At 35.0% G+C, this 14,490-nt stretch overlaps 1 protein-coding gene across 1 annotated transcript in view; it reads left to right on the top strand.

Annotated features, from left to right (window-relative positions):
* The window catches only part of NT5E (5'-nucleotidase ecto), an 82,249-nt gene that overhangs the window by 62,753 nt on the left and 5,006 nt on the right, over positions 1-14,490 (top strand). Inside the window, exons 4-8 of the mRNA XM_003769260.4 lie at positions 264-464; positions 3,033-3,187; positions 9,061-9,166; positions 9,846-9,995; positions 12,903-13,103. Coding sequence (XP_003769308.2) covers positions 264-464; positions 3,033-3,187; positions 9,061-9,166; positions 9,846-9,995; positions 12,903-13,103 — 813 coding nt within the window. The remainder of the gene's footprint in view (positions 1-263; positions 465-3,032; positions 3,188-9,060; positions 9,167-9,845; positions 9,996-12,902; positions 13,104-14,490) is intronic.

The following is a 14,490-nucleotide window of genomic DNA, read 5'->3' as shown; positions in this document are numbered from 1 at the left end:
TGAAAAGGGGAAGTCAAAACAATAACAATAATGAAAAGAATTTCTAAAATGGGTCTGAGTATGAGTATCTGTGATGTGAAGGTTCCTCATAAAAAAGGAGAAAAAAAAGCCAAGCTTGGTAATTCCTTAGACTACATTTCTGGGGGAAGTCTCTAACCATGTTGAGAATTTAGTTAGTACTTGATCAATTTTATGTAGAAACCAAAACAGATGCATAGCTGTGAACACAGGCTTATAGGATAATGGTATCTTTTTGGTTTCAGGCCGTCCTCTTCCATCCAAGGAAATACCTGCTGGGGACTATCCATTCATAGTCACAGCTGATGACGGGCGAAAGGTCCCAGTTGTTCAAGCATATGCATTTGGAAAATATCTGGGATACCTAAATGTTGAATTTGACAATGAAGGAAATGTAGTCACATCACATGGAAATCCCATCTTCTTAAACACCAGCATCCCAGAAGGTAAGACTGAGGAACTGGGATGGGCGGGGATTTTGCTAAATCCTAAAATATAGTTCTTTACTCTCAGGAAAGCAATGAAGTCTAGATTTTAAAGTCTAAATGAAAGTGAATATTATGGAATTATGGATGGATCATAGAAGTGAGAACTAAATGAGACCTCAAAGGCCATCTAGTACAGATGGGGAAACTGAGGCCCAGAGAGGTGTCTTGTCCAAGACCACACACTCAGTTAAGTAGGAAAGCCAAGATTAACTTCAAAAAGAAAAGGACCTTTAAGGAAACTGAGAATCAGAAGTTACTCAAGCGTCTAAAGAGGGATTTGATATTAGATCAATCAGTTACCTTCAAGTGAAACTATATTGGACATTTTCCACTTTTACTTCCCTTTCCAGGTACTCTTAAACAGGAAAGGAAGAAAAATGAATGAATATACACTAGAACCTGTAGCAGCAGTAGTGATGGAGAACAAAAGGAAAGACTGGGAGCAAGTTCTGCTACCTTTTCCCTTCCCCCTGTTGCTCACCTTACTGCCATCAATATGTAAATAGTCAGTTTATAGCACAGTCAGCTGATATTTTTCTTTATTCAAATAATATTTAAAGTGAACAGACCTATAGGTATTTTTTTAACCATACAGTGTTCTTTGTCATGTTTAACAAATGTCAATCAATAGTCACAACTCCAAAAGGCATAAATAGTAACTTTTTTTTAACTAGAAAAAAGAAGAAGAAAATACAAACTGGATCCCCACTTGTATAGAATACCAAAGAGACCAATGATACAGACAAAGCCTTTGGTATTTAAGGGTAGAAAGTAGAAAGTGAGGTCTCATGGAAAAAGAAAAGGGCAATTCCCTCCCTTTTGGGAGGGGAGAGTAGTAAGGGATAGGGCAGCAGGAGGGCAGGAACCCCAATGCTACTTCTTGGGAGCTGCCTGGACCATGGAGAGAAGATGCTCTTATCTGAAAAGGTCTCAGCTATACAAACAATTTATCACCCTGAGATAGGCTGTTGGAGCCAAGTTTGTAGCTGACTTGGGCTTCAAGGGCACACGGAGATCTCTGTTAGGCTTGAAAGTAGCAAGTTCTGTCAACTCAGAGTGAGGCTTCATCCTTAACTTGTTTGGGGCCTCTAGCATATCCAGAGTTTAGGGTTTCCAGAAAAAATATGTAAACTCAAGAAAACAAATTCAGGACACTGAGTCATACATACACTCATATCTTTCCAACCTTCTTATACCTTATTCCCTGAAACATACTCCTTGATCCAACAGTATTGTCATCCTTGCTCTTCCCCAAACAAAAAACTTCATCTCTGGAGTCCAAGCATTTTCTCTGGCTGTCCACCATATGTAGAATTAATTCTCTCCCTCCTAATCTTGGCTTCCTGGCTCCTCTGGCTTTTTTTAAGTGCCAACCAAAATACTTCCATCTACAAGAAGCTTTCCCCAATCCTATTTAGATCCAATGTCTTCTTTCTTAATTTTTTTATTTATCCTGTACAAAGCACATATTTGCATATTTCCTATAATGTTGTTGAGACATTAGGTTATACAGTGGATAGAGATCTAAGCCTAGGGACAAGAATACCTGAATTCAGATCTTGCCTCCAATTCTTACTGTTTAATCTTAGGCAAGTAATTGAACTTCTGCTTTCCTCAGTTTAATACACTTTCTTCCCAAGATTGTCATGAGGATCAAATGAGCTAATAATTGTAAAGCTTGTAGCAAGGTACCTAGTACATAATAAGTGCTACATAAATGTTGATAATGATGATGATGTCTCCCTTGAGAGCAGGAATCTCCTGCTCTCCTTGTAATGTCCTTGAGAGCAGGAACTGTCTTTTGGTTCTTTTTGTCTCCCCAGTAATCAGCACAATGCCTGGCATATGGTAGATACTTTAGATACTTAATCAATGTTTATTGAGCAATTGATATTAATTATGAGACAAATAAAAAGGAATTTCAGTAAATATTACATATTAACAGTAAATATAACATACATAACAGTAAGCTGTTTAAAAATACACTCATTCCTCTATGCATTCTTCTTACTCTGATTATGTCTTCTACATATATGTCCCTACTCCATCTAACTGAGTTATCTGGGATACTATCAGTTTTCTCATGTCTGAACAGCTCAGGTTGGTCTTTACTTTAAATAAAGTAAAGACCATTCTCATTAACTAGATCCCATTCCTCCAGTCCCCAACTATCAATCACAATCTACCCTGCAGTGTTCCTGAGCCAGGTGCTGTCAAACTCGATGTTTTTCAGTTTTGCCAGCTTTGACTGATTGAAAGACAGGCCTGTCTTTTTTATTGTCCAGAATTATTAGGTTCAATCTTAAAGTCTTTCTCAATCCTGGAACTATCAAGTTTACTTGCATCTTGATTGTTTCCAGCAATTTGATGATTTTAATCAGTCTTTTTAAAATGACATTGCATTGTTGGGTCAAAATATGATTATATCAACAGGCACATGATGATCAGCTTAATGTGATCTCAAGAATCAGAACTGGTATAAGGGCTGTGAACCAGCTCTAACCACAGGGTTTGCTTCTCTTCTAGATCCACTCATAAAAGCAGAAATCGACAGGTGGAGAATAAAACTGGACAATTATTCTAAGCAGGAGTTAGGCAAAACCATTGTTTATCTGGATGGCTCCACACAATCCTGCCGTTTTAGAGAATGCAACATGGGAAATTTGATTTGTGATGCTATGGTAAGTGATGTCTCAAACCCACAAGTCCGTTTGCAATTGAAATGTATAGCATTGGGGGAGTTTCCTTTTAAACGCGTGTGTGTGTGTGTGTGTGTACACACACACACACACACACACACACACACACAAAATATTTTTGGCAGTAACTTAGAAGTAAACTTAGAGCACTGTGACAGACTTGTTAGCAGTTGGATTTTCATAACATTGAGCACATCTGGAAAGATTCATCAGCAGTTATGGAAATAGGGTCATTGATAATTAGGACATATGTAAAAAGAAAAACAAACCAATCTTTCATTTTGAGAATTGTTATTGGTTGTCCAAAAATTAGACAAGATTTGTTTTCCATTTTTAAAAAATGATCTGAATATACACAAAAGGCCTATCTGAATATTACATAGGTATTGCTTAGATTTAAATTGGTTAGGTTTAGCTATCCAAAAGTCAACTGGTCCACCCATTATTTTTGTGCTACTTCTGTGGATTTGCTTTCAGAAATCCTTTTGCTTGATTGAAGAACAGCATTTTAATATAAAATATTAAATAAGAAAGGGTAGTTTTTAAAAAATTCTTTTATTTGAAAAAAACAAGACAAAAACAGAAAAGGGATACAGAACAAAATAAAGCAAAACAAAAAAGAACATTGTCATGTGCCCAGTAGAACATCAGGGAGGATTCAAAGTATATATCAACAAATTATCAGATCAAGAAAGCATATATATATATATATATATGTATATATATATACATATGAAATTATATTCATGTATGTCCATTTTTTTCTTTTCTTCCTTGCAAATTATTCTTTGGTTCTCTGCTGATCACTCTTTATATACTTTATTTTTTTCCCCTCTTTATTCCTCCCTTACTCCCAAGCAAGCTACAGTTAAGAAAAGATATATTTATATATACAGCTGTAGATATGTATATTCATATGCACACTCACACATAGACACACCTCACATACACATATACCTTTCCTATCTCTGCGGACTCTTTAATTATATTCTGCTCCATAATTTGCCTTGCTATTACTTTACCTCCTCTCACACCCAAGGAGCCTTCCCTTGTCTTCCCTCACTCTTTGCTTCCCCATCTGCCCATCTCTCCCCATGTTTTTTAATAGAACGGTCTATTGAATCCATTCCTTATGTGAATAGATTTTCAGAATTATGAGCCCTCCTCCCCCTCTAATGTCTCTGTGTCTATTCTTCCTCTGCACCTCACTTGTATAACACGAACACTATTTTTACCTTAACTCTGCCAATCTTTTCTTTTGAGCTACCCTATTGTTAATGTGAATCTTAAACATTTAGAATCCATTTCCCATGTCAAAATATAAATAAATAAATGATTTGTCCATGTTTAAACAGTTTGTTCATGTTAAGTTCCTGAAAATTGATCTTGATATTGGCTCTTATATGTTCAATTTTCTGTTGAGTACAGGTTTGGTTGATAGAAAGTCCTGAAAATTTGCAAATTCATTTAATGTTTGTTTTTTCTCATTCAAAATTATAGATAATTTTTCTAGATATAATATTTTTGACCACAGGCTTATTTTTTTGGACTGTTGGTAGACCTGCATTCTTTTATTGTAGCTGCTGATAAGTCTTATACAATTCTAATTGTAGCTCCAGTATATTTAAATTGGTTTTTTCTTGTTTCTTGCAAATTTTTCTCTTTGATATGGGGGTTTCAAAATTTGGCAACAATATTCTTGTATATTTTCTAGAAAGTATTTCTTTGAAGTAGCAATCAGTGGATTTTTTCTATTACTTTCCCTTCATATTCTATCAGTCTAGGACAATTTTCTTGGATTATTTCCTGCATTATTGTGTCAAGGTTCTCTTTTTAGTCACAAAATTTTCCAGCAGTACAATTATGTTTCTCTTCTTCTCTTCTTGATCTGTTCTCCAGATCTGTCATTTTTCTTATAAGATGTTTCATATTCTGTTCTATTTTTCATTCTTTATAATCTGTTTTGTTATTTCTTGATCTCTCATAATTTCATTGGCTTCCTCTTGCCCAATTCTAATTTTCAAAGAATTATTTTTATCTTTGTAAAGATACATCCTTTTCTAGTTAGTTAAATCTTTTTGTTTTTCTTGCATTTAAAAAAAATTTCTTCAATGTCTCTCATTTGATTTTTAAATTCTTTTTTGAGTTCTATAAATTCTCTCTGGGCAGGGTTTTTTTTTTTTTTTTTTTTTTTACTAAAATGTCTTCTTCCAAAGATGAATCCCTGTCTTCTCTGTTCCCATAATATGTTTCAATGTTGGGATTCTTTCTTCTTTGCAGATTCTTTTTTTTTTTTTTTAAATAAGAGGTCTCAATGGAAGCATCTCTAATCGTGGAGTAAGAGATGTTGTTCAAGCTTCTTTTCAGTTCTCCACTTTGACCAGGAACCCAAACCAAAAGCTCTACCCTCCTCCAAGAACCCACAACCAGCAGTGACCCTACCCCATTGCCTCTGCAATCACAAGATGCTGGCTTCTTCCCAGGCAGGGTCACATCTTAGCAGCACAGCTGGACCTGGCTCCCAATCAACTGAGGCTCCTTCTGTCTTCCAGGACTCAGTCCCAACTCCACAAACAATCCAGAAAGTCTCTATGGTTCCTGCTGAGACTCTAGCCACACCTAGCTAACCTGAGGGGTCCCCACTTGATGTTTCTAGGGAGCTAGACTGGAAGTTGCACTTCAAATAGGTTAATCCCTAGGCCAGGATCTTTCTTCAGATCTTCTTGGGTTATATCTGAAGGACCCCTCTGTCCCAATTTGCCCTGAGGTGCAAATTTGTTCTATTTATGAAGGAAATCTGAAGAGCTTGAAATTTACCAACCTACTCCACCATCTTCACAGAGTCCTCAGAAAAAGTAATTTTTAAAATAAAAATATTGTTGCTGAAGAAGTAGCAGACTATAGGTTTGAAGCACTGCATATGTCAGAATTTTTCAATGTCATGGCTAATTTTGCTAAACTTTTGTTAGTTTTTTTGTTTTAGGGGGTGCTCTTTTTAAATTCATTGTTATTAGGAGTGACTATTGGGGACAGGAAAAAATGATACATTGGAAAATGTAGGTGATGTTAAAAACAAGATAAAATATTATTTATTAATTAAAATATACATTATTTTAATTTTACATTTTCTAAATGTAAAAATAATTTTCAGTGTTGTTGAAGAAATGTCAGCAAGATCATATAATTTACCTTGCCTGCCTGGAAATAACAAGCCCATGCAAACTAGTATCTCTTTTCTATTAAGGAACAAACCTAAAATGTAAGAACAGTGAACTAGAATTCAAAAGGCCTGGTTCTACTCCTTAATAGCTGAGTGACCACAGGCAAGCTACAACTTCTCTGAACCTCAGAATTTCCTCAGTTTTAAAATGAAAGGCATTAAATCAGCATAGATAATTTCCACTTGAGAAAACTCCCCTAACTAATGCAGATTGGCATTTTCTTTCCAACTTTTCTAGGATAGAAAGAGTTACCTAGAATAGTAGTTCCTACTCTTTTGTTCTTGGTATCTTTATAAATTGTTTATGTGGGTTATATTTATAAATATTTACCACGTTACAAATTAAAGCTAATTTTGAATTCCTAAACCCTCCGAAAGGGTTTCAGGGACTCTTCCAGGATTTTCTGAAACACACTTTGAGAACCACTGACCTAGAACACCAAGGTATTGAGTAACTTGCCCAGGGTTACAGCCACTGTATGTCAAAGGTCTTCTTGTTTTCAAGGCCAGTTCTTTATTCAGTGTGCCTCTCAGTCATAAAAGAGGGATAATAAAATTACACTACCTGCCCCTCAGAATTGTCATTCAGGAAAAGATTTTGTAAAAACCTAATGTGCCACATAAATGTGAACTTGTGTTAAAGCCAAAGTCTCTATGGTTAGAATTCTCTTTGCTCAAACCCCCCCCCCAAAAAAAAACCCTAAATAATCTCAATGATGTATCTTGGTTGGTTACTTTTATCCTTTGTAAGATAGGAATATTCCCCTGTGCCACAGAAAGCTAAGACCATAAGTGCCAGATGAGTTTCTGATTTGTATTGGTGAAGAGAGAATTTCCACACCAAAGATATCACAGGTTTGGGCCAAAAAATAAAAAAAAACCCAAACCCTAACAAATCCATGAAGATAATACCATATCTATCAACATCATTAGTTCAATATAAGGTGTAGCTTATTAGACCTAAAAGTTTGCCCAATTATCAATCATGATTCCAAAGGACTTATAGAAACATGCTCTGCACTTCCCAACAAATGTAACATACTTGAAGTGCAGAATGTGACATACATTTTTTTGGCTATAGTCAATCTGAGAATTTGTTTAGCTTGACAATATATTTTTATTTTACCTATTTTCTTTTTCTATTTTCCAAGTGAAAAGGAGGTAGGAATAAAGGGAAAGACAAATAATCAGGTTAATTTTCTTTTAAAAGAATTAACTAGATAGAATGATTGTAAAGAATGTCTCTTGAGTACAGAGCCTGTAGTTCATATCTCCAGAGAAACTGAGAGGTGATATCTCATGTTTTTCTTTCCTGAAATTTTTATTTATATACACACACACACACACACACACGGCATTAAAATGCTGAAGGTTTCATCCAGGACCTCTTTGATTCTATGTGAGGAATGAACAGAGTAGTCATGAAAAAAAGTTCATCCAGCCATAGATCTCCAGAAATGAGGAATTGGAAGATTTTCATTAAGTGGGCTTAACTAAGAATGGGAAGTGAATACATATGATGAAGTTTCCTCAAAGGAAGGTACAGAATATGTAATTATCTGCCTAGATTCCTCAGAAATGTTGACTACAAAATATTAGATAACAAAAATCTAATCCCTGTTAGACCTTAGCCTAATATAGACTATTGTCTTTTAAACTGCTTTGAGAGTAGGGACTATTTTTGTCTTTCTTTATATCCCTAGTACTTGTCATTGAAACATAGTATACTTAGTAAGTGCTAATTGACTTGACTTGAAGAAGGAGATCATTACTATCTGTAGGTGCCTGAATTTCAGGTCAATAGAGTTTCACCTAAAAGAATAACTTTTTAGAATCATGAGGGTCTGAAAGTATTCAGGTGCCTCCTCAGACTGAGGAGAAGTCTCCTTTTCCCTTCTTAGTTATTGTTTCTAAGGAAAACATAAAGATTCCTCATATCAAATATCTTTATGGAAAATGTTTTTAGGCTTTGGAGCTCCCACTAGTCATTTCTTCATAAAGCTGATTCACTTCTATTTAACAAGTATTTATTAAGGGATAGCTAGGTGGCAAAGTGGATAGAACACCAACCTGAAATCAGGAGGATCTGAGTTTAAATTCAGCCTCAGATACTTAACATTTCCTAGCATTGTGAGGCAAATTACTTAACCTCAGTTGACTCACCAAAAATAATAAATGAATGAATGAATAAATAAAAGTTGGAACAAGTATTTATTAATATATGTCCAGGTACTGAGACATATGCTGGTAGTAAAACAATAAAAATTAAATAGTATCAGCCCCCCAGAATAATGCCCCCATTCTACTGGGAGAAAACTACATGTACACAAATATTAAAGTAATTTCAGCAGCTAGAATAAGGGGGAAATGTGGAATCAGGAGAAGACTTCTGCAGGAGGTGGAACTTGAGTTGAACCTAGGAGCTGTGAGTTCCAAAAGGTAGAGGAAAAGAGGCAGAACATGCTAGGAATAGGGCACAGCCTGAGCAAAGGCACAGGAGTGGCATATAGTAGAAAGGTCCTAGAAGGAGCAAAAGCAATTTAAGTTGCTAGTTTTGAGCCAAATGAATTTCTGGGGTCTTCACCAAGGAAGAAAATGCAAAAATGTTTAAGATCATTTTGTGTTCCTGTTACAGATTAACAACAACCTTAGACATCCTGATGAAAAGACTTGGAACCATGTTTCCATGTGTATCCTGAATTCAGGAGGCATTCGAGCCCCCATCGATGAACAGAACAATGGTATATTCTTCCAGCTGGCTTTATGTCTTAGGAATGTGATTCATTTTTGTCTACTGCTGATGATTCCATCTTAGAAAGAGCTTCCTAGTTTCAGGAAATCCAACTCCAGGAACAGAATAGGACTTAAAACTGGAAAGAAACTTAAAAGCAAGATCTTTTCATTTCCTCCTTTGGCATCTAAATAATAATAATAACTAACATTTATATAGCATTTGCTATATGCCAGCAAGTGCTAAGTGTTTAATAATTATAATCACATTTGATTTTCATAACAAATTTGGGAGATGGTAGCTATTATTATCCCCCAATTTAGGAAACTACCAAAAAGAGGTTAAATGTCTGGCCCAGGGCTATACAGCTAGTGTCTGAGGCTAGATTTGAATTGAAGTGTGAATACAGGCCTGATGCTCTATCCACTGCACAACCTTGCTGCCCCAGCTAACAGATAAGACAGGACAATTATATTTCTGGAATAATTTAAAATCTGCAACTAGAAGCCCTCCTAGAGAGCCTTTGTGATTCATGGGAATAATTGTTAGGATACAACTGATGTTGTCTTCTGTTCTCCTCCATTCCTTTTATTATTCCTACCTCCCTATCCCTAGTACTAAGGAAATGTTCACTTGGGGTTTCTTCCAACTGATCCTCTGTGGCCGTCACTTGTGATCTCTTCACACAGGTACAATCACATGGGAAAACCTGGCTGCTGTGTTGCCCTTTGGGGGCACTTTTGACTTAATTGAGTTAAAAGGCTCCACTTTGAAAAAGGCCTTTGAGCACAGTGTCCATCGCTATGGCCAATCCTCTGGCGAGTTCCTGCAGGTGGGCGGTAAGTTTTATACCTTCTCCATCTTGTCCGTGCTGAGACTTTTGTTTCTAAGATCATAATTTTAGAATTTAAAAAGTGACTCTCAGATTATCTACTGGTTCCTCATTTTGTACATGAAAAATTGAGACCAGACAAGACAAAGTTATTTGTCCCTTAGTCACAATTCATGATGATAGGAATTTTATATCCCGACTCATCAATTATATCCTTTCTGCCACACCATACACCTTTTACCTGTGACCTCTAACCCAAGCTGTCTGTTTTCAGAGGCTGGTCTTTCTTCTTTACCTTTCTCTTTCTTGCCACATGACATGAGGTAAAGCTCCAGGCTGTTACTTTTTTTTCCCAAATTTATTTTATTTAAAGAAACAGAATAAAGGGGGAAAAAACAGAAAAGGAATACAAAGCAAAATGAAACAAGACAAAAGAGAACATTGTCATGTGCCCAGCAGAATATCAGGGAGGATTCAAAATATATAACAAGAAATAACAGTTCAAAAAAGTATATATGTATTAGTAGAAGAAATTATATTGAGTGTCTATCGTTTCTTTTCTGCTGTGTAAATTGTTCTCGTTCTCTGCTGAGCATTTTTAAATTTTATTCTTTTATTCTCTCTTTCATCCTTTCCACTACCCCCGAGCTATAGTTAAGAAAAGATATATATATATATAAATATATCTTTTCTACATATCTACATATGTAGATATATACATACACACATATATCCCCACACAAAAATACACATATATCTACCTTATTACTGTTACCTCTTTGCTTTACTCCTGCTTTTTAACTTGCCTTCTTAATTAAATCTATTCCCTCTCATAGATCCTTCCCTGTCTTTTTTCTTTTCACCCTTTGCTTCCCTGTCTACCCATCCCTATTCCCTTTATTTCTTTATAGATTTTTGAGGGTGAAATATGTATATAGTGCTGCCTATTTAACCATTCCCGATGTGAGTAGGTTTTCAGAACTATGATCCCTTCTCCCTCCTCTAATGCCTTGTCTATTCTTCCTCTGCACCTCATTTGTATGACAATCTTTGTTTTGATCTGTTGTATTGTTGATGTCAATCTTAAACATATGCTATAAATTTCCCATGCAAAAAATAAATAATTTATCCATGTTGAGTTCCTTGAAATTGCTCTCTGATATTGACTCTTATATTTTTTTAATATTTATATATTTTTAGTAAGTTCAGGTTTGGTTTATAGAAAATCCTGAAAATCTGCAAGTTCATTGAATGTCCATTTTTTTTTTTCTCATTCAACATTATAGAAAATTTTCCTGGATAGGATATTTTTGGCTGCAGACCTAGTTCTTTTGATTGTCTGTAGATATGATTCCAGGACTTGCAGTGTTTTATTGTAACTGCTGATAAGACGTGCAATTCTAATTGTAGCTTCAGCATATTTGAATTGTTTTTTCCTTGTTTCTTGCAAAATTTTCTCTTTGATCTGGAGGTTTCAAAATTTAGCAATAATATTCCTGTGTGTTTCCTACAGAGGAATCTTTTTGAGGTGGTTATTAGTGGATTTTGTTCTATTTCTACTTTCCCTTCATGTTTTATCACTCCAGGACAATTTCCTTGGATTATTTCCTCCATTATTGTGTCAAGATCCTTTCTTTTTTGGTCACATCTTTCAGGCAGTCCAATTATTCTTATATTTTTCTCTTCTTGATCTGTTCTCCATATCTGTTGTTTTTCTTATACAATGTTTCCAATTTTGTTCTATTTTTTTCATACTTTATAATCTGTTTTGTTATTTCTTGGTCTCTTATAATCTCACTAGGTTTCCCCTTGCCCAATTCTAATTTTCAATGAGTTATTTTCATCTTTGAAACTCTGTATCTCCTTTTATAGTTGAATAACTTTTTTTCATAATCTTGTTTTTCTTGGATGGTTTTTATTATTATTATTTAGTTTTTCTTCAATGTCTCTCATTTGACTTCCAAATTCTTTTTTTGATTTCTTCAATAAATTTTCTCTGGGCTGGGAGATATTTCACATTACTCTTTGGGGTGGAAGCTTTTTTTACTTCAGTGTCCTCTCTGAAGATGAATCCCAGTTTTCCCTGCTCCTATAGTATGTGTCTGTGAATGGGTTCTTTCTTCTTTGTTGGCTCATTTTTTAATAAGTATTAGTGTTAGCACCTCTAATTCTGAGATGGGGGGGGAGGGAATGGTGTCTGTGGCTTCCATATACACATACAGTGTCTCAAGTTTTAATGTTATCTACATTTTAATAAGCTTAAACTGTGCTAAGATTTTGGGGAGAGACATATCTTTAAAATTTTTTATTCCAATATTTTATTTTTATATCATCCTCATTTCACTTATATTCCTTCCCTTCCCTGATCCAGAAAGTCATTCTTTACTAGCAAGAATAAAGAAAAAAAAGGAGTGGTCAGCAAAACTAACTTCAGCCATGTCTGAAATAATAAACAATGTTCCATAGCTATAGCTCCCAGACCTTACCTCTATAAAACAGGAAGGTAGATGAATTTTCTCTTCTTTTGTGGATTAAATTAGTAACCATATTTGCTAGCAAATATAATTAATAATAATCATATAATTAACAAAGCCTTATAATAATGGCATTTGCTATCCCATTTACAGTGTTAGTAATCATTGGGTACATTAGTCTTCTGGTTCTGTTTACTTTATTCTGCATTGCTTCATATTTCTTCCTTTGATTCTCTGAATTCTTTTAGTTTTGTAATTTTTTACTTTATGTATCACATTTTGTTTAGCCATTCCATTTTGTGCAATGGTAGTCACAACCTCACTTCCAATAATTGTGCATTTCTTCCCTTCATCTTCCAGTGAGATTTTCACTCAAGACCTTGTCTTTCTTCAGAAACCCCTAAATTCATCAATAACTTAAATACACATTTCTTTCCTAGGAATCCATGTAGTCTATGATCTGAAACAAAGTCCTTGGAACAGAGTAATTAGTTTAGATGTCCTTTGTACCAAGTGCCGAGTGCCAACTTATATGCCTCTCCAAATGGATGAAGTCTACAAGCTTGTCCTCCCAAGCTTCCTTGCTGAAGGAGGGGATGGATTCCAAATGATTAGAGATGAATCTTTGAAGCATGATTCTGGTAAGTCTAAGAACCATTTTACTTGCAGTATATCTCCATGCACACATGGCATACTTTACGAAGACAGGCAGAAAAGAAAAAGCAAAATCAGACCCATAGCCACCATTACTATTCACATTCAATCTGAGTCAATCAAAACCCAAACTATATCTATATCTATATCTATATCTATATATATATCTATATATATATATAGATATATAATATTTGTTTGTTTATACTAGGTGAAAGAGGAGATTCTTTGTCTCAATTGCTACCGAGTCCTAAGCACTAAATGAATGTAGCCTCAGTTAAACTGAGACCTATTGAAGACCTTATATAATTATATTATTAGATAGGTAGATGTTATTATAGATAGATACAAAATGAATTCTAGAAGACAGTATTGAAAAGAATCAACAAAGGTTTTAGGTAAAAGGTAACATTTGAAGAAAGCCAGGGATTGCAGGCATCTAAGGTGGTGCATTGGATAGAAGGCTGGTTCTGGGGTCAAATCCAGCTGCAGACACTTACTATTTAACTTTAGCATATTACATAATCTCTTTGCTTCAGTTTTCTCATTTGTAAAATAAAAAATAAAAGAGTGGAGGGACTAAAATAGGAATTTTTAAAATGGAGTTAATATAGTTTCAACCAGAGTGGTTTGGGGATCAAATGAGATAACAGTTGTAAAATTACTTAGCACAGTATGTGGCCCATAGTAAGCATTATATATAAATATTATATGTCAGATAAACAAACAAAAAAGAATGGACCTGGAATCAGGAAGACTTTTGTTAAAATTTAGACTCAGATACTTACTCGTTGTGAGAACATTGGCAAGTCACAATCTCTGATTCAATTTCCTCATCTATAAAATGGGCATAATAATAGTATCTATATAACAGGATTGTTGTGAGATATTTGTAAAGCCTTTTACAAACCTTAAAGCACTACATAATTGTACTTATTACTACAGGCAAAGATGAGGAGGGAGTGCATTCCAGACATGAGGCAAAGCCAATGCAAAGGCATGAAGATGTTAAATGCATTGTCAATGTGCTGATCAACATTTAGGCCAAAATAGCTGAACTGATTAGAATAAATGAAGAGGCATAGAGTATTTTAAAATATTGGAAAGATAGAAAGAGACCAGGTTATGAAGACCTTTAAATGTCCAAAAGAGGAGCTTATATTGATGATCCTAAGCATAATTATGAGCCACTGGAATTTACTGAGTAAAAGGATGATATGGTCACAGAAGCAGTGTCATAACAGCACAGAATATTAGACGTAGCAAAGAACTCTTATTGGTCATTTTACAAATAAGAAAATTAAAGACCAAAAGCTGAAGGGATTTCCTTAAGATCATGTAACTTCATTTTCAGTTCCATTCTTCCCAAGGGCC

This window comes from Sarcophilus harrisii, chromosome 4 (genome assembly GCF_902635505.1).
Source record: "Sarcophilus harrisii chromosome 4, mSarHar1.11, whole genome shotgun sequence".
In the NCBI taxonomy this organism is placed as follows: domain Eukaryota; kingdom Metazoa; phylum Chordata; class Mammalia; order Dasyuromorphia; family Dasyuridae; genus Sarcophilus; species Sarcophilus harrisii.
The sequence above is the reverse complement of the archived record's forward strand: the minus strand, read 5'-3'. Positions and strand labels throughout refer to the sequence as shown.